At 40.3% G+C, this 24,639-nt stretch overlaps 1 protein-coding gene across 1 annotated transcript in view; it reads left to right on the top strand.

Moving 5' to 3' along the window:
- Window positions 1-24,639, top strand: part of WWTR1 (WW domain containing transcription regulator 1) — a 74,504-nt gene that overhangs the window by 43,785 nt on the left and 6,080 nt on the right. The window contains exon 3 of the mRNA XM_054205984.1: window positions 14,015-14,214. Within this exon, the coding sequence (XP_054061959.1) occupies window positions 14,015-14,214 (200 nt within the window). The remainder of the gene's footprint in view (window positions 1-14,014; window positions 14,215-24,639) is intronic.

Below are 24,639 nucleotides of genomic sequence, written 5' to 3'. Positions count from 1 at the left end.
ATGCAGATAGAATATGGGAACATTGGAAACATCAGGAATAATGATATTAAGCACCTTCAACAGCTCGATGTCCAAGTGGTGACCAGTGATGAGTGGCGTTCCTCAGGGGTTGGTATCGGGACCGGCGCTGTTTAACATCTTTGTTGGTGACATGGGCAGTGGGATTGAGTGCACCCTCATCAAGTTTGCCGACAGCACCAAGCTGCGTGGTGGCATCAGCATGCTGGAGGGAAGGGATGCCATTCAGAGGGACCTGGACAGGGTTGAGAGGTGGGCTCCTGTGAACCTCATGAAGTTCAACAAGGCCAAGTCTGGCACATGGGTCAGGGCAATCCCAAGCACAAATTCAGGCTGGGTGGGGAATGAATTGAGAGCAGCCCTGAGGAGAAGGACCTGGGAGTGTTCGTTAGTGAGAAGTATCATTTTTTCCCTACTGAAGAAGAGAAAGCTCCTTACCTTAGAAGCTTACTCTGTCAAGATCCACCAGCAGGCATGACCCAAGTGACAAAAGCAGAATAGTTTAAACTATTAAATACACTGGTTCTCTAAGGTGAAAGACATTATGTATTGCACAACAGAGTTTAATGTGGAGAGCCTCTTACACTGACAGCTGTTTGTGTTATAGAAATTCATCCCTGAATCTGAAAAGTTTAGCTTTCAGCTGTATTTAATTGGGTCTGGATACAACTGGGGGTTATGGCACTTTGCCTCTGCTTTCATTTTTTTTAATCAGCCAGGAAATCCAACCAATAAAACAATGCAATAATCCTGTCTTAAGAGCAATAAACACATGAACCAAAGTTTCCATATCCTGCCATGATAAAAGAGGTGTAACTACTATTGTTTGAGGATGATAAAATGCAGTTTTGGTTACTGTGACAAAGTGAGTCTCTGGAGATAGGAATGCAGAAACTTGCAAAGTGTTTAAAAACAGGTGGTATGTATTTGCGTATTAACTAACATACATGAAATGATCTAGAATTTGCAAGGCTTGGTTTGCATTGGCTGGAAATTTGACTACAAATATGTAACATTAAGAGGGACATGGGTTTTTTCTTGTTGTAGCCCATACCCTCGCACCACCTGCACAGTGGAAAGGCTTCCTGTTCCAGGTCATTTTTAATTACTGGATATCCTGAAAGAGGTAGACACAATTCAGTTGTGGTCAATGTGAATAATTTTGGCACCTCCTTCTGGTTAATGAAATGATGCTTGCAGGAGAGTGGAAAGCATTGTAGAGGACTTGCACATTCTGTGGGAATGAGAGTTTTATGACATGGCCCTGGAAAAGAACAGGGTGGGGTTTTTTTGTTATTTGCAATTAAAACCTCTAAGAAGTAATTTATCAGGCAGTTTTCAAATGGAGTAATTTACTTATGGGCATTTATTAAGAACAGGGACTAATAGTTCCAGGGACTAATAGGAATTAACTTCAGTATCAGGTAAATTAAATGCAGATATCTCAAAGGATGCACACCTTTAAACCAGCAACTGACTATCCAGTAAATCTGAAATGTTAAAGATTGATGTGTTCAAAAGAGATGTTGGTATTCTTCCAAAATCTATTAATTTTTAATTTTAACAAACACAAAGAAATTCCTGTTGGTGTAAGCATTTCCCTTCAAGGTTAGTAATCCAAGCATGTGCCAGTGCAGGAGTGGAGTGTCATTTTCATAGTTTCAAAGTGAGTGAAATGCAAAAGCTGAAGATTGCATTAAACAAAAGCAAAAATAATTTAATAAATATTTTAAATAATAATGGTCATTGGTAATTGATCATTAGCATTAAAGCTGTCTCTCCAGTCAAGCAGCCCCCATTGTTATTTGTTGTTACTGAGGTATTGTTAAAAGTGCTTACGGAGTAAATCTCTAATCTTTTAAATAACTTCCTGCTAACTTGTAGCTTTGATGCTGCACCTGCAGGTAGTTCATTTGTGTTCTTTTAAGCTTGAATCATTGAAGACAGGAAAGATTAGTTAAACGTGAATATCACAGAACTTAACAGTTTAAACTGTTGAGAAATTTCTGTATAGCTATTTTCAGCCCAGAAATCTGAATAAAGGAGTCTCTGTGCACTGGGGTAGTACAACTTTTTGGTTTAATACTTTACAGATTTTTGGAACAAAATGCACCAGAACTGAAAAGCAGCATTTTTTGCTGACCTTGTTGGAAGGCTAGTGCTGTTTCTGGGAAATAAATGAAACAAGCAGTTCTTTGTTGGCAGAAGCGGAGAGAGAAAAGGAGGGGAGCCTAGTCTTTTATTCTTCACAATGTCGTGACTAAGTCAAAACTGTAATATGGCTGGGTTCATTTTTTTTTTTTTTTTAAACCTCTATAGACATTTGTTTTTCATCAGACTGTGTTGCGTGACACCTGACACTGGCCAGTTCATATGAATTAGGCTCTGGGCTGCCTATAAACAGAGTAGAGAAAAAGATCCACAGTTGCATCCAGACACTTCTGACACTGAAATAATAAAAGTTGGTATGGTACAATCAGTTCAATGCATACGTCAGAAACAATTTACACTTGCGTGTTTTGGCTTCTGCAACTTGCAGAGTCTCTTGCCAACAAAATAATCCTTGCTTAGTATATATCCAGCAAAGCCATCAATGGAAAGGTTTCCTACAATGTCAGAAAATCTAATTCACTAGAATGTCATTATTAATTTAAAAGCAAACAAAGGGAATAAAATACTTTTTTAATTTTTCATGAACTGGAAAAAGAAAATTACATAGGTCTAACTTGAGATGTGAACGAAATAGTTGCAATTCCATGGACTGCAGTGAAACTGTGGCCACATAGTCCAGGTTTGGAACTTAGCTCCGCATTTTTACTTGCTTTCCTTTGAGCTGGAAGATTGTGTAATGGCTGTTTATTGAAGAGACTTACTTCATTTTGCAAAATAAACTTGTTTTTCCCCCGAGAGAACTGAATTCAAGGCCACCCTGAGTCTGTCTGCTAGAATGGTGAACGCTTTTCACCTGCTGTGTTATATTCAATCTCCTTTATCATAGAGTGTAGAGTGGTAGATTTGAGCTTTTTATATTTTACCCTTGTTTGCAGAACCTTAGAAATGTTAGGCTGGGAATGCAAATCCTGCCTAGTGAATTTAAGCTTGCTGAAGACCAGCTGATTTTCCTTAGTTACCTTTTGACCTCTCAGAAACAGTCCGGAGGTCCGAAGGCCTCTGGAAAAGAGTTGTTAAAGTGTCACTGATTTATTAGATGAGCATCAATTGTACTAAAATCAGTATTCCTATTTGGTAGTCTAGTTGGACTATGACCTGCAGGTTGTTTTGTTTGTTTTTTTTAACCCAAACTCCATTATGTTTCTCATAACATTCAAATACAAATTCAGAATTCAAATATAAATAATAACTGGCATTAATAAAATTGCGTAAATAGCACAAGTGTGCCATGTGATTATATCATAAGAAATGTCATTGTATTGTTAAGTTGCTCACTGGAGCTGACACAAGACTTTCCTTTGACTTCACTGCGCTCAGTCAAACCTTTAGTGACAAAGAATTATCAACTATATTCGAAGACAGTGTTACTGAACTGTTCAGTACAGGAGTTCAGCTCTGGTTCAGTTGACTAGTTCCAGGAAAAGCAGTTAGGTAGAAGACTTTTCTCAAACTAAGCTTATGTACAGACCACAGGGGTAATTTTTCCATTGTTGGATTTCTTTTCATGCCAACTAGTGTATTTAAAGATTCACTATTAATTGAAATCTAGACAATATCAGACATACCAAACATGGTATATCTGGTACCATGATAAACTGATAAAGGTTTTCCAGGTACTATATTTTTGTTTTCCTCATGCATATCATTGTAGCTCTGCCCTTAAGAAAAGCAACATACTGTTTATTACAAAATATTTTTTTCTTGTTGTTTGAAGAACTCAAGCAGTGGAAAATGCAAAAGCAGTGAGAAGTCTTGGTCCTGTAATAACTATATAATCAGACTTCTGTGCACTGCTTTTGAGGAGACTGGAGTTCTGCCTGAATGCTGGGTTTTGCCCAAGTAGATAGTGTTGCAGGATAAAACCTACCTGATATTAGGTATTGTGTTGTGGATAGAAAATACGGAGTGGGAGGGGTATAGGGAAAAAAGAGGGAAATAGTTTTAAGTGATCATAAGTGTTGGCACAATTACATGGGAGACAGATGTGACCACAGATTTTAATGGTGTTGATTCTGTGAAGAAAATGTCTAGAAAGATGCAGGTAACTACGTGTAAAAGCAAGCTTTGTTATCAATTGATGTGTAAACTAGAGGTTGATAATAGCGAGAATCAGATACTCTATTGAGACTTACTTTTGGAATTATCCTGTCTAGGGTGGTGTTTTAATTTGTACAGATTTGTGAACTTCAGGGTCAGTTGGCAAGCGTAGATTAGGTAAAAATATGTAACGATTTTCAACAAAAAACAGGTCACAAAAAAGGTCTCCGGCAAATCTGAACCTTGGTTTTAATTTATTTTGTGGAAGGTCTGGTCATATTAATTGTATCATTCCAGGACCACGCACATTGGAAACTTAAGTATTTTTTGCCACAGTGAAAGGAAATAATCCTATTTCCTGTCACAAAATGTGGAGAGCCGTACACAGGCCAATATGAGCAGATCCTTCGACTCTACAATGTGTAAAGGTGTTTTCTGTAATAAGATTGGTGTGGGATGAAGTTATTTTTCATATGTAGCAGAACACAAATCACTCGCTAGTGTATTCTGGTTTATTCCCAGATGTACCCTGCCGTAGTCTCCCTGTGCAGTCAGAAAGTTTGAGACCTTAGAAAACATCTGCAATCTCTTCTCCAGCAGAGGACCCAGCTCAGTGGAACCACAGTATGTCCAGTTGCCTCCAGATGTGGTTTCCTTTTTTACCCAGACCTGAATTCAGGTAGAGCTTAACGATGTTTTTAATATGCCTTTTGAATTACTAGTTTCCAGCAACCTGACTGAAAGGTACTGTGGAGTACATCAGATCATTTGCACGGCATCTGAACAGAAAGTTATTTTCCAGAACCATTTAGTTTATATCTAAGTGCTATGCACTCGTCATGCATTTGTACTGGGTTTTGAGAGATATTAGTTGTTTAGCTTAAATAAGTAAGTTTTAATTAGAATAAATTACTTAAGCTTATAATATGGTGTGATTTATGCTGTTTGCCTAGCCTTACTTAGCATGAGTAGCTAGATTTGCGGAAGCCTTTAGACCACAATAGAGTTAATTTTCTTAGTAATTTTTCTAGCAGCTGGTACAGTGCTTTGTTTAGTCTTTTAGTATGAGGAAAATATCGATAACGCACCGATGTTTTGGTAGTGTTTTCCCTAAGTCTGGGACTTTTCGGTTCCTCACGTTCTGCCAGCGAGTGCAGGTGCGCAAGAAGCCTAAACCAGAAGGTAAGGACGCAACAACCCTCAGCAGAGACTGCAAATTAACAAGATAAGAGCAGTCAATGTCCAGCCTGGGCACAGAGAGACAATCCATCCAATAAGGTGTTAGAAGACCCCAGACCAAAAATCACCATTGCACAAAAAGATGAGTGAAGAGTGCGTGAGGGGTGTGTGGAGATGGCAAGTGTATCATTGCCCAGGGATTTCTTTATTTGGGGTCCCTCTCCGGAAGTACCCATCCCAGGCTGACCCTCCTGCTGTACCTTTTGGTTAAATGATTTATTTTTATAAAATCCAACCCCTGAGACTCCGCTGTGGGAAACCGAGGGTTGAGCCTGAAGAAGGAGGGAGCACACCCAAGAGTAAGAGAAGAGTGTGTGTGTGTGTAGAGTGGGCATCCGTTGGCTCACAGGGGTTGCCCGCTGCGAGGGGACTCTGGTCCCAGCAATGACAGACTCGGGTCGGGTATGTGGGACTCCTTGGATGGGTGTGAGTGATTGGACAGCAGCTGCTCCTCCAACACTGGGCTTGGTTGGGATGGAGTTAATTTGATGGCAGCCCCTATGGCGCTGTGTTTTGGACTGGCACCAAAACAGTGTTGATAACACCCCAGTGTTTTGCCTATGCCTGAGCAGAGCTCACAGAATGTTGAGTCTTTCTGGTTTTTCCCACTGTTTCCCTTCCACACTGCAAGTAGGCTGGGGGTTTGCAAGAAACTGGGAGGTGGCACTGCCGAGACAGCTGATGTGAGGTGCCAAGAGGATATTCCACAGCATATGATGCCATGCTCAGCAGTAGAAGGTCAAGGAAAGGGGGAGGAAGGGGAGATGTTCATGGTTACAGCCTTTGTCTTCTCAAGTAACCTGTAGATGTGCTGAGTACCTGCTTTCCAGGGAGCAGCTAAACATCTGCCGGCTGATGGGAAGTTGTGAATGAATTCTTTATTTTGCTTTGGTTGTGTGCACAGCTTTGCCTTACTTATTAAACTGCCTTCATCTCAGCCCTTGCTGCATTTTCCTCGCTTTTGTTCTTCCAGTTCTCTCCCCGATCCTGCTACCAGGGGGAGGAACTGAGTGTCTGCCTGCACAGGGGCTTAGTTGCTGGCTGGGGGAGCCCAATCTGCCACAGAAGGGCAGCCGCAGTTTTCAAAAACTGCAGATAGACTTACTGCACGTTTGCACTGTATTGAACCACCTATGCCCTGTAAGCCCCAAATTGTTGGATTAGCTTTGCGTGCTCGCACTTGCTGTACAGCACGTGCAGATTTCTGCCAAACATCTCAAAGCCTTGTAGCCTGCTGTCTTCCTAGTGGAGCTGTTCAGTTCACCAAGGAGTCCCTTTTTCCTAGCCCTCAGAACTTCAATGGCAGATGCTTTTGGTTGCAGCTTGTGCAGCAGTACTGCATGAGGTTTTCTGAAGCATCATTCAGTAGCTTTAACTGCTCTGCCAAGCTGCAGGATTTCTGGGCTGATAGTTCATGTAGAAGGATTCCGAGTGCTGCAGGTTTCACGTTAGTACTATGGGTGCCTGTCTCTGTGCCTCTGGCTTTGTGTGTAACATCATTACCTTTCCTTCCTGTGCATCATTTGTCTCAAGTACTCCAGCAACCACTAGGTTTGCAGGAAACATGGCAAGATTACTTGATAGACTTTATGTTCTGTGACCTGGACATTTCTTTAGGTCTTCTGATTTTCTTGGGTTAGAATTTCTCAGAGATAATACCTGTTGATATAGGAAGCTACAGTTTTCAGTATAAGCCTGTCTGCATTCCAGTAGTATAGTCATCTGTCTTTCTCTTGAGAACATTATGCAGAGAATCCCAAATCTGAAATGGTCTGATAATGATCCTCTCAAAGCTGGTGCTAATACAATTCCACAAGATGAAGCCTCTGCACTGCAGTCTGGGGGTTCCAGGAGACTTCTGGAGAAGTCATGTTGGATGGCACTCTGTCATCTCTGTGCGGTTTTCTCCAGAACACCCAATTCTGAAAACGTTGCAAAGAGGGTTCAGATATGCCCGCATGCCTTCCACAAGGTCCAGAAGGATTTATTAGCGTGGGCTTTGCACCACCTACAGGTAATGAAGCTGCCTCTAGATCCGAAGTGGCCCTGGATATAGCACGGGATTAATCCACGCCTATTTGATGCAGCTAGTACTGATCTGCATAAGTAATAAAACTAATCTGTACTCTGAACAATCTATATAGCTACTGCTTTGAAAATCCACAGTATTTCACTCCTGGCTTCTCTGGAGCATATCAATGCTGGATGCTATTCATAGCACCATAAACAGGAAGAATTTTTGTCTTGGGTAAATCAGGAGCCTATACAGTGTCTTTGGATCACTTAATATCAGAAGTTCTGGACTTGCTTGTGCAATTGCAGATTTCTTCACTGAAAATGAGTGATACCAACAATCACTACATTTACACGCTATGAGCTCAAGTGTATCTCTGGCACCAAAATTTTTAAAGTTGTTCTGTTTGTCACGGTCTTTGGACTGTTGCGTACAATCTGGGAATTTTCACTATTTTCTTCTGTGCTCACCAAACTACATTCTCAGTCACCCTGTGTCTCTCTTAATTCACAGCTCCTTTAGTTGGAGCCGATACACTTGTTCAGCGCTACTGGTTGTTACTGTTTTCATTTTCCTGGATGTTTTGGTTAGATTCTCCCTGGTTCTTGAAGACATTTTGCGATCAGCTATCTTGTTTTCCTGAAAGACATGGTCATGTTTTTTATCAGTGTTTCCTGTCTTGAATCAGGGACTCCTTATGTACATAAGACTACCCATAACGTACTGTCTCTGCAGTGTATCTACTACATCTGTATTGCTCCTGGTGATTATTCCCGGTAATACTGTCCCATTAATTTTTGTACCCTTTTCCCAGTGAGATAATAAAATCTTTCCACCCTTTTCTCCTCTTTATCTTCTGTGGGCAGTTCTGTATACAAAGTGAGATCTCTCTACTGCTGCGCCTTTTTTTTTTTTTTTTTCTTCAGAGTATTAGTTAGCACAGCTGCAGGAGGGGTGTTTTTCTTCAGGCAACAGCTCTTTGCCCCTTTTTTCTTGTCCTCTGCTTCCTTAGGAGTATGTTCTGCACCCCTCCTCTCTTGTCCTGGACAATGTGTTGCTTAGTGTGACGCCCTGTGTGTGCATGTTCACGCACAACCTCAGGCTCAAGAATTTCTGAGTGTGAGCCCAGTGAATCAGCTGGTTTCCTGCACAACAAAGAGGGTGACAGGGAACTGAGCAAGTAGGGAAGCATGGCACACATGGAGGATTTATCTGCTGCCTATGGGTATTTGCTAGTGCACAAACTGCGTGCATTTTTTTAGTGCCCAAATCACCTAACACGGGTCAAGAACTGTGCTGAGGAGAGGGGGGGTTGCTGCAGGGTGACTGAAGGGAAAAGGAGAAAACACTTCATCTTCCGTGCACAGCGTGTCTTTAGCCTTGTGGGTTATCCTGTGGGAGTGTTTCAAACTGGAGATGATTTGCTGCATTTCATATGGCCCAGGCTTCAGGAAGGTGATGGGCAGTGCTTATCAAAAGGCTGGAGGGCCATTTGGACAGGCTGTTTTGCAGAGGACACGTTGCATGTGCCATCATATGGGAACTGCTGGTGCAGGAAAGCCCTAAAACTTAGCACATTAACTGAAGGCTTGCTCATAATAATTTCAGTGCCTCTCAGTGGAACCAATGCAAAAGAGTACTTGCAAATCTGCCGTGATTTAATTACTCTTCAGCTAGTTCCCTGTCAGCTGTTTTATTACTGTACCTGTAACATTTTGACCCTTAGGATATATTTTTAGAGCAGCTGAATGCAGCAGTTGTTGGTGGGAAGTGCTGTGGAACGCCCCAGTTTTTGGTTTCATTTTGTCTTCTGTAATAGATATAAAAAAAGAATTGCCTAACAATCTTGTGGTTTATACTATTCTTATTTCCAGTTAATACCTGTTTTGAGCGAGGTTTGATTAACTTAATGTACATTATGTGTGTGCATGCACACACCCAAAATCTAGATTTGACTACACAAAAGTAGACCATGTATGTCCTAAATTTGTTTATGGGACGTTGTCGTGATTGCACTCAAGCATAATTCAAGTGGAATGATGCAGTTGGTAGGACCAAAACCTGGGCCTTAGCATCTGTATATTTATAAACTGGTTTTGAATTATATTAAAAAAAGAGAATTTATGTTATCACTGTGTCAATTTAATGCTGCATTTTAAGTTAGACTTTGTCGTAAACGTACTCTATCTAGATACCTTGACAAACTATCTGTTCTTGTTTGAAGGCACAGATACATGACTCCTCTATACTTAATGTTTCTGAGTCTGTCCAGCTCGGGCTGCTGTGAAAGTAGGTGTCTGGTATTCAAACTGAATCGAGAGTTGCCCAAATCCCATTTTTTTCTTGAAGCAGTGTATGCTGGAGAAAAATGTGGCATCAGCGGGTTCAAGTGACCTTCAGTAAGTTTGTGTCTGTTACCCAAATCAATGCATCTTTAAAGACCATTCCAATTAGTGGTAGTTTTGAACAGATTTATTTTTCTGCAGACCTGTGTCCAGAGATATAGGTCTCCAAACCTCTGAGGAGAAAGGCACTGACTGAAAGAGGAGCAGAGCCAAATAATGCAGGTTGTGGGATTGTCTGAGGATGGCTACTACCTTTGCCTTCTGTGTGTCTCCTGTACTGAAAGTTGTAAAATTCTGCTGTAGCTATAGCTTTATCTAACCCATGTGATGTAAACAACTTTTTTTGGAAGTAGAATGGATTTTTGTTGTTTCTTAGAAATACAATAACATACTTAAGGCATACTTGACTTGTAGGAGATTCAGTGTGGTGTAACTTCTGTACTCCTAATGTCAAGGTGTGGGAATGCTTACTTTACTGATTGTACTGACCCTTCCAGTAGTTCCTTGATGGTGTGTAACAATGGATGGTATTACTTGAGGGAAAAGTAGCTTAATCCAAGGTACAGAGTTCATTGGACCAAAATATTTGCTGTCCCCATGAGAAGAAATGACTTGGAGGGGACCATAGCTCAGGAAGAAGTTCTCCTCAGTGTTTTCGTATTGTCTTGTTCTTTGCCTTCTTGCGTGTATAATTTCAGCTGTGATACAACATGCGGGCAGATCAGCTGATGAAGAAGGGAGTATTTTATATAGCAAAGGCAACAAATAGCCATGACAAATAGTACTACAACTGACACTCTGGCCCTGCGTGTATCCCAGAGACACGTTACAGGCTATTAATCTTTACTTAACCTTACCTGGTTCTATCGTTTGCGTGTGCTGCTTAGATGAAAGCAATTTTCTTATGGAGAATTTACTACATTGTGTTAATCCTTCAGCCAGCCTGAATTGTTAGCATGGTTGCTCTGTAAAATTTAAGCCCATGCTTATACATACAAGAAGAGTTAAATTCCTGCCTAAGTGCTTATGGTCCTGGCAGTTTAACACCAGATTTACACTTGATGTAATTTGTATGATTGTACTTACAATATTTCTTACGTATTTTAATATGAATAAGACCAGATTCACTGCATCTTAAAATGTGGTTCCATGTATTGTTTTCCCATTATGATTTCTGCACCCAGCTCTCATTCCAACCTTTTCCCTCTTGGTACCGCAGCTTGCTAACCTTTCTGGGTTTTCACCACTGAAAAGTTACTGATCAGTGCTGGCTTTGTTCTGTCTTTCTTGCAACCAGCTTATTTTTCCCACCTGGACTCCTATGTTGGTTGCACGTAAGCATTTTCATGGCTACCAGTTACTTTTGCTGAGAGCTGATCTAGCCAGAAAATATCTTCTTTTTATCCCTGGGAAATTTTTAGTTTGCTGTGTGGCCACAAAAATGCTTTTGCCAGCTCAGTGAAGGGGTAGCATGTGGGCAGGAACAAGCAGCCTGGGTGTGGACGAGGTGATAAATGGCAACACTCTGGTTTGATGTGGAAGCATGATGTCATTTGTGTGGATACAGCTGTTTGTGGACCACACATAAACTGAATCTGTGAAAAGGTTATATTACTGTAGGGCTGCTTTTAAATAGGATTATTTCTTGAGATGGATTTGCCACTGAAGCTAAAATATCATGCAGCTGCACTCTCAAATGATTCCATAGTCTTTACGTGCTGGACCTGGGTGATACTGGATCACTCAGTAGAAAAACTTTGATTCAGGTCTGACCTGAGCACATGTAAATATTCTATGTCAAACACAGTAGGGCAAAGTTTATGCTGGGCTAGTGCTTGTGTACCTGCCTTACTCCGGTTGCAGAAAAACAAGACAGTACCTGATCTGGCAGAAAGCTGACAAGCATAAAGTCAACCTTTCAAAAAATTTTTAACTTGGAACTAGCAGAGTCAGTTAAGTTCAGCATTTTGCTTTGCATGGGTATCATACGTTTGATCCAGGCTGTAAAATCATTAACCCATTTCTTTCAATGCATTTTCCAACAGTGCTTACTGTACTGTGTCCTTCAAGGTCAGACATGTACACACCACAAACGCGTTCAGGTCTGAGAAGCATGGAACTGAGTTGAGATTTCAGTTCTCCTGTGGTAAGAACAATGAGTGAAAGATAAAAAAGAAGATACAAATCTTAGTCCTTTGGGCAGAAAAATATTTTATCTCTTCTAGAGAGTATTTTAGTATCTGGAGTGTTCCTCCTAAAAGAGAAGAGCTTAATTATGCTGTTGCCCCATTAGTGAAAGAATCCTTGTAAAAAATGTCAATTAACTTTTAAAGCAGTGCATGGCTTGTAGTCCACTTGTAGTCCACATTGGCTTTAGGTATTGCATGTTTTTTTTTACTGGAAATGTGAAGGTGGGGAAGGAAAACAAGGAACTCTTCACTCCGCGTTTAACAAAAGGTATTAGGTTGCATTGCTGGGAACTGATACATTTTACTCAAAAATAAAAAGGAAGTACAAGTAGAGGTTATGCAGTTTCCCCTCTTTGTCTCATTTTTGTCCTGTTTTGTCCAAGCCTATTACTAAGAGGGAAACATTTCTAGAAAGGAGGGGGGGCTCTGTTTCCATGGCCAAGTGATACCTGCTGTCAGAGGTCCCAAATGATTATTTTAGCTTTGTGGCATGATTACCAGAGGGCTACTCAAAGACTTGCAGTTTCTTTCGTAACAGTTCTCTGAATAAAAATGCACATCCAACAGGGAATTCTTAATCTCTAATTTATTAGACCTTTTTCATTTGCAAATGAAACCATGAATTGTAAATTCAGCCTTACCTGATTTATGTAACTCCTGGGAGGAGTTATGCCAGACCTGAACTTGGCATCTTTTTTGAATTAATTTTATACAGGCTTTTGCATTTAAGAACTTGTTAAACTTGATTCTTGCCTGATGTAGCTGTTTAAAGCAGCAGTGAATTTAGGCACTTCTTTCTGTACAAGATTGCTAAAGACTTTTGCTGAATTTGATAATGAAACTGGTATAATGTATTAGTAACTTGCAGTTACAGTCTTTTGCTATTGATAATTCTTATTCTCATAATGTGCACTCAGCCAACTTTGCACTCACCGCATCCTGAAACACGGAATGACTGAGGCCATTTGGAAAAAAGGGCAGTGTTTGTTCAAAAGAGACTAAGTCATCTGTCAAGAACAGTTAGCAGTGGTTCTCCCTGCTTTGCTTTTTATTTATGAATGAGGTACAGATTCAATTTAATTATCTTTTCCTTACATTTCACCTGTTTTGAAAAAGTAAGTGATAGTATGTTAAGGATATTAGTGGAAAGATGTAGTTCTGATAGTTCTTCTGATAGTTCTGTTCTTCTGATAGTTTCTGGTGTCTTTTTACTGCACCGCTTTTGTGACTTCTGACAGTCCAGCTTGTCGCTGGATCTCGTTAGATGCACTTTATCTCTTCAGTTACAGTTCTCAAGCTGCTTTTCATTACTGTAATGTGTGAGTGCCTGTGAGGTAAAGAGCGCTTAAAATACTTCTAAGAGGTATAAGAATAATATTAACCCTCATTTATAGATAAGTACACAGAGCCTGTGACTCATCCATGGTAATACAGGAAAGCTACAGCAGGCCAGGGAAGAGGACTTCCAACGAGGTTTGCTTCTTAACCAGAACTGCAACATCTCTCATCTGCATGTCATTGAAAAAAGTGTGTATCTCCTTCATAGTAGTAGAAGACACACAGTGCTCGTTATTTATGTTGGTAATTTTTCTTACAATAATTATTTTAGATGTGTCAATAAAGAAAATGTAAAGAACGAAACAATTTTTACTAGCTTACTGCGTATTATAGGCACACATTTGTAGAGGAATTTTCAATTAAAAAAATTTGCATGTCATTTACCACGTACCATTAGGTAAACATTTGAACATACCAAGATGAATATAAATACTTACTGTATTATAAGTATTCATGTTTTATACACATATGAAATATTAAAAATAATTTATTAAGCAATTACTAGTACCAGATTTTGCCAGATGGAGTATTTATCTCAGTCATTTGAAATACAGTAATTCTAATAACTCTATGCTGTAAATGCACAATATGTGTCCTAGGCTCTCTGTTATCTTAAAGTACAAATCTATTTAACCATCCACAATTTATTTTCTTTACCACAGTCATGAATCACCAGCACCAAATAACACCCAGCACAGCCATGTCGCAGCAGAGCCGTCCTCCCCAGGCTCCGCAGGCAGGGCTGTTGAACCTACCCAGTGCGCTGACCACACAGCAACAGCAGCAGCAGAAGTTGAGGCTCCAGAGAATCCAGATGGAGAGGGAGCGAATTAGGATGCGTCAGGAGGAGCTACTGCGACAGGTAACACTGAGGATGCTCTTTTCTTGTGTTCAAGAGCCTTTAGTTTAATGCTTCCAAGTTTTTACCAGGTTCATTTAGTAGCTCTGTTACTTTATGTCAGGATTAAGAGTTCTTTTAGGTAAGGGTAACAAAAAAGCTAATACAAATAGAACATTTCATTTTTTTTGCTCTAGCGTGTAACAGAACACAAAATGGCCATCTGTCAGGAGTTACAGACCTAGTGTGTCTTTCTTACCAGTTATAATAGAGTTCAGTTCTGCATCTGTTTATAAATCTAGAGCATCTATCATTGATTAATTCCTAGTTTAACTTGTTTTGCATAGTAGACTATGTTTATGTTTCACTGAAGGTAAAGGCAGAACATATGGAATTGTTCTTGACTCTGATCCCAGCTCTGTAACTTGCACCTTTTGCCTTTGAATTAAAATAAAATCACATTCACATCTTACATGAATACCTCTGATTTGAAAACTTTCCAGAGATGGTTCTTTGTGGATATTTTGTTTATTGTTCTAGTTCTTAAGTTTCATCTCTGTATAATGACTCATACTGTACAAAATAGATTTGTAACTTCCTTTACACTGCCTTAAGGAAATGAAAAGTTTTAACTATTGTGTTTCTTCTGTTACGGACAACTCTACTGGTGGTGGTGTGTTTTGCCTGGCATATTAATCAGCTTACTTAGAGAAAATAAATAACCTGTTTCTCTCAGGAACAGTGTGAACAAAGTACATTTTATCAAGAATAGCACCATTGGTGGCATTACAAATGCTGCAGTTACAGTTCTAAGTACCTTTAAAAAAATCACAGAATCACAGACTGGTTGAGGTTGGCAGGGACCTCTGGAGGTCGTCATCTCCAACCCCCTGCTCAAGCAGGGCCACCCCGAGCCAGTTGCCCAGGACCACGTCTCCGTGGCTTTTGAGTGTCTCCAAGGATGGAGACTCCACCACCTCCCTGGGCAACCTGTGCCAGTGCTCTGTCACCCTCACAGTGACAAAGTGTTTCCTGATGTCCAGAGGGACCCTCCTGTGTGTCACTGTGTGCCTGTGGCCTCTGGTCCTATCAGTGGCCACCACTGGGAAGAGCCTGGCTCTGTCCTCTTTGCCCCCTCCCTGCAGGGGTTCATGCACATTGATGGGATCCCCCTGAGCCTTCTCCTCCCCAGGCTGAGCAGCCCCAGCTCTCTCAGGTGTTTCCTCACAGGAAAAGCAGTGGGACCCCATTGTCCCTAGTCTTCCTGTTGTCACCTAGGTGCTCATAGAAGCCCTTCTTGTTCACTTTGATTCCCCTGGCTGGATTCAGTTCCAGCTGGGCTTTAGCTTTCCTAACCTTGTCCCATACAGTGTCTCTGTATTCCTCCCAAGTTACCCATCCTTATGTCCATCCTCTGTGGAAATAATAATTTTGTGGAATTAATATTTCATGCTTTCAGTCCTTTTGCCTTTGGGATTGTATCATAATTCCTGGTTATTTTAGGGTAACATTTGTTTATACTGTATTTAGAAATACAGTGTGGCATTTCTTTGCAGCAGGCAGGAGCATGTTTGTGACTGGGCTAATGACACCAATTGGCTGAACTCTTCTGATGATTTATTAGAGAACCATAAGTTGCTGTAATGTTTTGAAATGTTAGTGTAAAATGCAAAAAGAAGCCTAAGAAAAATCCTCACACTTAGATGCTCTCTCAGAAGGAGTAGCAGAGTATATGTCATAGGTTGACTAGCCGCAAGTAAGTGAGGAGTGATGCACTTTTTCTTTCAAGTCTGGAGGAGAATGACTAAGAGAAAACACATTAGTGATGAAAACAGACTGGAACATCTCAATGACCTCTGGAAGACTTTGTGGGCAGCAAAGAAAGAGACGCATACATCTTTAAAACCCTTAGGCCTGAAATAGAGATCAGAGCAGATTTACCAGAAGGGAGATGTGCCTACAAAGGCATTGTCATCGTTTAGAGGTGGCAGTCATGAAAACCTCAAATTAATGGCCAGCTTTTTGGTTTTCTCTCTGCAGCCTTTGAATGTTGGTTTTGCCTAAATATTTTGGGGTTTGTGTTTTTTGTTTGTTTGTTGTTTTTGTTTTTTTTAAACATACTATCCCAGTAAAATTCATAGAAGAAAAGGTCTTTAATGTTTGTAATGATTGAGAATTTGAGGTGCTTCTTTTCCATGCTTTTATTTCAGAACAAATAATTTTTAATTGCATTTTACCAAAACATCACTTTTTGAAAAGTAATATAATTATTACAATCACTCACCAAATCAAAGGTTAGTAGACTTTTATTGGAAGTGCTTTTTTTTTCTTCATATACAGAAAATGCAGTTTGATGTGGGTCTTTATACTTTTGCAGACTTCTGACAATAAGAATATAACTGTACTTTTCTTCCCATGTACAAACTATATATAAGTCAAATTTCTGTCCAGTTACGCCATTGGAACCTTAATAACTTCATCTTGTGCGGACAGAAAGACCAAATATAGGGTGAATGTACATAATGCCATATAGTAGGCTTTTGTGAAAGACAGATTGATAATGAAATGAAAATGAATATATGGTGAGTAGAATCGCAAAACCATTAGTGAGAATATTTGTAAAAACACTTTACAAGAATATGTTTGCTTCATTTATATTTTTACTCCTTTAGGTCCTTACTCTAAATACGTGTTTAAGAACTTAAAAAGATACTTGCTTAACAAAAGTAATTAACAAAAATTCATTAATACATTTTGAAACTGTAGAGCAACATCTAGCTGCATGTGAAAAAAAAAATAAATTAAAATTATGTGCTTTTATAGCTCCTGCAGCAGCATTGGCTGTCTTTGCATGTGATTATTCCCATTGTCTTTGGTGACTATGTGTACGTGCTCAAAGATAAGCAAGTGCTCAGTGCTCTTGCTGAACAGGGGTGAAAGGCAGATATGATTCCACTAAAGTTTCTAAATTTTTTTACCTGCTCATGTCAGGGCGGAATTAGATTTTCACAGTTCGGACCTGAGTCTGGAAGCTGTACAGACACCAACAGCTTGTGCCCATGTTCAATTTCTATTGCCCTTAATTTTCGGGAGTTACATTATGATACCTTAGCTGTGTGTGCAGAACTATGTTCAAGGTGGTGGTCTCTGACCCGAGCAGTGATCTCAAGTCTTCTGCATACTTTCTCCTTTGCTATCAGGAGCTCAGAACATAATAGAGGTGGGTGTGGGAAGAGAGTGGAGATATCTGGTATGAGCTTAGTCATAACTGTCGTCGTGCCAATAATGTGTTTAGCTATTTTTACTCTCTTTGGCTCTGTTCTTGCTTCAGGACAAGAGCAAATTAAGCTTCAAAACAGTTGTGCCATTAACACAAGGTTTCCCTGCTCTGCTGACTGTGTTTTACTTTGAAACTAATACGTGCACAACACTCTGCAGCTGTGCTGTACTTAATCAAGCTTCCAATTTATTACACCCAGTACCACCCTGCACCTATGGTGCTTTTTTGAGCTCCACATTGTATAAAGCGGGACAGTATCACTTTGCGTTACTGAAGTTTGCAGAACTGCTGTAGCTCATGGGGAGCAACCTATTTCCCACCCAGGGAAAGCAAGATGCAAAATCCATCCTTCCTAAGAGAACTTCATGAACTTCCTGCCAGTAACCTGAGTAGCCCTGAGCCCTGGCAGCTGGGAACAGGGGACAAATCACTCTGGAGCTGTCAGTGTTCAAGTACAGCTACTCCTGCCCTGACCCTTCGCTGCTGCTTCTGCTTTTCTAGCATAACCTATCTAAGGGAAAAATGCTGAGTAAGTGTGCACACTGCTGCTAGCAGCTGCGAGGAGGTGCAGAGCATTTGAGTGAGAGGGGGGGAATTCTTCTGGTAGGTCACAAACCTCCTCCCTTCAGCCTGGCAGCAGCTGCTGGCTCCCCACCTCCGTTCCTGGCTGCAGCTGCTGAGCTGGAGCAGCACACCCAGCAGGGAGGAACACGCACTTCTGGAAGCTCCCTGCTTAGGGAATTCGTTTCCTTTGTCCTTCTCTTCGTTTAGTTGGTAAAGCCTCTAGAACTGCAGACTGAGTACATGCAAGAAGGGCTGTATTTCAGAAAACCAGTGTGACAGCTTCTATTTAAATGTTTCCTTTCTCAGCTTTGTCATTCTGAAAAGAATTTTCCTTCTTACCGATCTGTTTTTGTCAGCTTTCCTAAGGAAAAGGGAGGATCTGCTTGCTGCTCACAAGCTTCTTGGAAATGGAAGTAGTTAGAGGTGATGTCGGTAAGAAATCTCTGGAAAGGTCCTACAGGGAAGACATCCCAGCACTTCTCAGTGTGCACAAGTGCCATCTTGCACCTTCTTTGTAAGGGTACAAACAGGCACAAAAGGCAATGCTTCTAAGAAGCTCCTTTCTGATCCCCTGATCCTATTCCATAAATACGTGCACAGACAGATACAGGGGCTGTAGGAGTGGTATATGGGGATGTAGAGGAAAACTTGTCACTGTTTTGTCCTCGTAGAGTAAAACCTTACTGTCATACTCTGGCCTGAACAGAAAAATGCCCTGCTGTGCTCCTTCTGCGGCACAGCCTGGCCCATAGTCAGAATTATTGATGGCATGGGCAATATCTAGATGTCTCACTTTCCACCCTAAGTATGAGGACTGGCAGAAAAGGAATTACAGTGACTAGCAATGTAAACTCAGTATGAAAATTACATCACTCATCTCCCCCGGCTGGAAATGACTGACTAGCAACGCAGCACGGAGCTCAATTCAGTTCTGCCAAGGAGCATTCCAGGAAACATGACAATGAATTTCTGTATCTGGCATACAGCTAAAAAGGTGTTTACATTAGAATTGTATTCAGATACAGCGAATAATTCAACTCACTGTAGTGCTTTGAAGCTTTTAAAGAATTTTGCAAATAACCACTGATGAAGCTTTTTGATATGCCTTTGTGATGTCAGAGTACTGTGGGGTTTTTTTTAAATTTATTTTGTTTTGTTATTTATTTTAAAAATCACCTTTGGGTTTTTAAAATAGCATATGCTGTAGTGCCAAGCAGATCATTATTTTTGAACTAAATGCTGAGGATTGTCTCTGCTGGCCAACAAGAGGCACTCTTCCATATGAGGGCTAAGAGCTAATTAGAAGACCTAACGCTGTTCTTGTAGTTTGCAACTGTAATATTGCCATTCACAGGGCTGCGAGAGGTCTCTGGTGTTTTTTGCCAGACGTTTTAACCTAGGGTAGGAGATTCTTGAATATTCTTCTTAAGAACCCTTGTAATCATGCTTAGAATAGAGAACAGGATGTAACAGGCTATCACAGAGCTTTTGTGGCTGTGTCATTGATTCATTACTACTGGCCGTTGCTGTAATAACATCAAATAAGCAAGTAGTGAAGAAGTCTCACATCTGTAGCTGTACTAAAATCGGAATCTAACTTCTGAACAAATCAGCTGCATCAGGCAGCAGCAGAGGAGGAGCACACTTTAATGTGTGGTAGAGCCAGTACTCTGCTTGCTTCCCCAGCCTAATGCAGTAGTCTGTTCGTCCATATTATACAGGACACATTGAATTAGTATTACAAGCAACATGCTTGTAATAAATAAAGACACAGGAGGTGCCATGACATGCCCCGAGTGAGTGTAGATCAACTAACTTTATTATAAATGTAGTGTTTCTTGCAACAAAGAAGAGACAGGAACTTAAATTTTGTAAATGCCAATGTGAGTCCTTTTTTAGGGTGCTGGAGGCTTTTCAGCTCACAAATTGTCTCACTTTGCAAGACCTGTCTAAATCACATAGTAGATTAAACGTTCCTGGAATGGATTGTTGGCCCTGCTGCAGTTAGCAGTTAGGAAGGCCAAGTACTGTATCTGGGGACATGATTAATAAACCTGGGAATGAATCTCTCCTTGTTGGACCAAGCAGTAGTTGGCACCATGTTTTCCAAAGAGATCACTGTCTGAATTCCCTGATTATGTAGGTCAGATGCAGGACAGAAAACAGCCACTCAGCATTAAGGTCTGCAAATACATGTGAAATTCATAGTACCTTGTGCAGGAGCAGTAATTCCAGTGCCCTGGAAAAAATGGACATTTTGCAATGCTTTCCTATTTGGAAGGCAGTTCAGTGGAAACCTTCAAGCTTAACAAAAATTCTTCTCAAATGGCTGACTGTTCATCTTACTGACCGTAGGATAAACAGCCTGAAGCATTGCAGTAATGTAGTCTCTGAGCCCTTGTTCTTACTTTAACAGTCTATTCTGAACTACTTTTGGAAATTAAGTTACCATGGAAATGGGGAGTAAGTTATGGAAGTTACCAATGTTTTAGGCTTTTCCCCTTGCAATATGATACAGAAAAATCTTTGTGTCTTTCTGGAGGAAGGCAATGCCTCTGCCTATTCTGTAAAAAGAAGGTATGGTTGCAGCAAGTATAGGCAAACCAGTAGTTAGAAGGCCAGTAACTGTGACATTGAAGTAGCACAGGTTTCGGCATGGGCTGTGTAAGCTGGCCCTTGGCACTTACTTGGGCATCTAGCCTACAATAAAACCTGTTCTGTTGTCACTTGGATCCTGTTAGCTACGATTAGTTGTCCCAAGTACAGGCATAGCTGTTTATTGAAGTGGCACAGACATTGCATTATCAGAAAGTTGTTCTTCTAGAGTAACATGGAACAACTAGAGGTTACAATTGGGCTTGCTAAGCACATTCATGCCGTTCTCCTGCATATGCAATAAAGAGTTTGGACATTGTGCCCAGGGCTTTTGCCCTCGGGAAAACGTACTGACCTTGGCAGTTGAGTGGTTTACTCCATGTTAGATAAACCTCATCTTGGAACTTAAGCTGTGCTGGGAGGAGTGTCCTTCAAACACAGCCTCTGTATCTGTATTAATCTAAATTTATGTAATACAGGTGCAGTTTTGGCTGGTTGTTTTTGCCAGATGGAACAAGCCAGCAACAGTAGATGTAAGAAATTATCTTCTCTTTTCAATGTTGTTTATTTGGCTGGGCATTTTTGGAGTCAGTCTGTAAGAGAAATGAAAAGCTATAAGGAAATTCTTGCCTATTTCTGTGCATATCAGTGGGAGAGGAAGAATATTTATTTCATGGAGGGTTAAAGATGTGAAACTCCCTTTGTGAACACAATGTTTTCTGCAATGTACTTTGGTTTTATGTGCAACTGCATTTTATAATTAGTTGGAGGTTCAGAAATCTCTATTACTGCTTTTTGTTGCGCTGTTTTGGAAAGCTACCAGAGGAATTACAGACTTAAGGGAGGAGTGGTGTGTTTGTGCTTCTGTAATGAGCCCAAAGAAGGCCCGACATGAAGAATGAGAAAAGCCTCATATTTCTTGTAGTCAGTTAGTTAAATGTGTTTCATAAAGAAGAGATTTACCTCTGTTTATGTTTAAAAACAATTCCATGGAATTCTACAGATTTTTCAGTGTTGTTTGGAAGCCTTTCCTCACTTTCTTTGTACACATCTTTTGCCTGAAGTACAGCGCTTCTACACTGGCTGTGGAAAACAGTGAAGTGAATACAAGTCTTTCAGGGTAGTAGAGTTCACTAGTCTCAGAAATGAGCTGTCTTTGGCTGTATAATGAGAACAATTATGTAAAATTAATTACTCTGCTAGAACTTCAGGCTGTCAATACGTCATTACCTGTTTCGGAAACACAAGGCACTAGAATATCGTCCCTGCTAGGCATCTGGCACTTTTATTCAAAAGAGTTTCAAAACTCTTGCTTTGAATCCACCTACAACAACACACATCTTCACCTTCAACAAATACACGCTTAAATAATGGCCTTTCTTCTCTAAAGGTGCATGACTTCTCCTTCATAGATTTTTCTTTGGCATCGCTGTCTGATAGAACAGTTGGTTGTTAGCCTTCGTCATCTCTGGCTAACTGTTATTATCAACTTTTCAGCTTTAATATTTTTCTGGGCAGCATATTTTTAGTTCAGTTTTTCTTTCATGAGCAGGGAGCTTGGCAAGCTCTCCCCTAGCTCCTCAACACGCATATACACAGTCCCCAACAAGTCGACACGCTGGTTTATACTGTATGATCCATTGGGAAGCTGCTGAACAGAAAAAAATTTCCACCATATCCTACAGGCAGGAAATTTTCAGGGTTATGTTTGATATAGTGCAGTTGTTTTGAGCAATACAAATTAGTTTAAATCTGATAATTGAAAAAAAAAAAGTCATGACAGCTGGCAAGAAATTATTAAAAAGATTGTCCAAAACAGAAAAGCAAAATCTTGTACAGAAAGGTGTATGTATGCATGTCGTCATTCTTTGATTCGTAGAGTGACAGGATAGTTGAGGTTGGAAGGGACTGCTAGAGATTGTCTGGTTCAACTCCCCTGCTTAAAGCCAGGTCAACTACAGCAGGTTGCTCAGGGCTGCATCCAGTCAGGTTTTGAATAGCTCCAAGGATGGAGATTCCACAGCCTCTCTGGGAGACCTGTTCCAATGTTCCATCACCCTTACAGTATAAAAGGGTGGTATTGGGGCAGTATCTTCAGGGCAGTATCTTCAGTGCACTAACACGTGTAAAGTAGCAAAGAGAAATCATTGCCATCAAATTAGGACTTAGCCACAATATTCTGAAAGAGGCAAATACCTGGATCTTCAACAGGATGTTCTCAGTTATTTTATTTTTAGTAATAGCAATTAATTTTTAGAAATGGCAGCAACTGGAATGATAACCAACATGTATTTGGCAAACTAGGGGAAAGGCGTTTCTTTTTCTTCTCCCCCGCCCCTTCTGATCCTGTCTTTAGTAGTGGAGAACAATGTCTGGTGAGGTTTGAAAATGTACTTCCCAAGTATCAGGAACATGACCTTCATTGCTGGATTGGACTTAAAAAAAAAAAAAAAAAATTCTAGCTAAGTGTATCCTGCCTCATTTTATCTGTCTTCCTTTTTTTCCCTCTTTCTCTTTCTGTATTTCTTTCTTTCTGGCTGTCTCTTTTTCTTTTGTGTTGTCTTTCTAGTATTAGCCTTGCTTGTGTTGCTGCAGTTGCTATTCTTATATTTAAAAAAATGCTTTCAGTATCTTCAAGTAGACAGTTAAAAAAGCTGGTCTGCCCATTTTCTGAGGTTTGTACATTTTCACAGACTCCAGCTGATTTAATTATAAATAGAAACATCACCATTAGAATTGTCACTTGGCAAATGTAGTGACATGCATGAGCTATCATACATAAGCTATTAAAAATCTTTATGTGATTCTTAAGACTAACTAAATAATTACACTATCTAATGTAAATTATTATTTATCAGTGAATATATTGATAATTTATTATAAAGGAAACATTGCATTAGTGGGCACCAATATATGTTAATTCTCGCTGAGCAACTGTTACATTCCTCACGAAGAGACTAGACCTGTCCTCCTCAATGAAGAAATCAATTGAAAACATAGTAAAGCATCATATCCTAGCTTCAAAAACATGTTAATCTTATCTGTACTTGGGAGAATGAATGACTGATTCAGTGGAGAAAAGTTTTCTACTAGAATTGAAATTAAATATTTCCTTTGCTTATTTAGTAAAAAAAAAAAAAAGCTTGAGTAAAGTAGGTAAAAAACAGATTCAGCTTTATTATTTTAATGTCTTAGGGTATTGGTTTGGCACATCCCCATGAAGCCAAACAACCTTTGTATAGACCTCTGTACCACTAGATGTCATGGTTGTTTCACAGAAATAGTGCTAGAAGAATTCATTTTTCAGGAAGAGTTCTGAAACAAGTTTCCTTTGGCTCTCACTGCTCGTTTGTCATCCTAAGGACAGTGTACATGAGACAGGTCACTAAGGCAGATGCTTCTTACTAGGCAGAGGGTTCATTCTAAAGATTATTGGGTCAAAGTCTTGTTTCCAGTGGTGTTTTTTTTTTTCTAACATGTTAAGTACTTTATGGTTGCGAGTGATATTCTATATAGCAAATTATGTCATCTTGTAGCATCTCACATAGTTTCAGTGCCTGATTTGACTCTCTTGCACTAGTTTAAACTGTGAGCAATTTCACTTAAGGTAACCTGTTAGATACATGGGAGATTGAATTTGAGTCTGTATGTTTTAAACTGCTTTATCATTGCTACTCCAGGTCTCACAGAACTTGGCCTCACTGAACAGTCAAATGCAATTGTAATTTGAGCATTACACAGCTCTAGTTTGCATGTGCAAACCCTCGGCTAGAGTGAGCTGGCCCAGGAAACGTGGACAGGCTGCTGGTAATCAGTTGCAATGTGCAGGGCTGTCGGTGTTTTATGATGAGGTGACACACGAGTTATAGGTAGTTAGATTTCGTGGGGATTATCTCCGCGGCCAGCAAGGCTGTAGAGGTGCAGCGATTCTGTGGGCACTTGTGGCTGTTCAAGGTGTGACCTGCCCCTGGCTGCCTGCCACTGCCCTCTCTGGGGCTGCAGACATGACA

This window comes from Rissa tridactyla, chromosome 6 (assembly GCF_028500815.1).
Source record: "Rissa tridactyla isolate bRisTri1 chromosome 6, bRisTri1.patW.cur.20221130, whole genome shotgun sequence".
Classification (NCBI taxonomy): domain Eukaryota; kingdom Metazoa; phylum Chordata; class Aves; order Charadriiformes; family Laridae; genus Rissa; species Rissa tridactyla.
The sequence above is the reverse complement of the archived record's forward strand: the minus strand, read 5'-3'. Positions and strand labels throughout refer to the sequence as shown.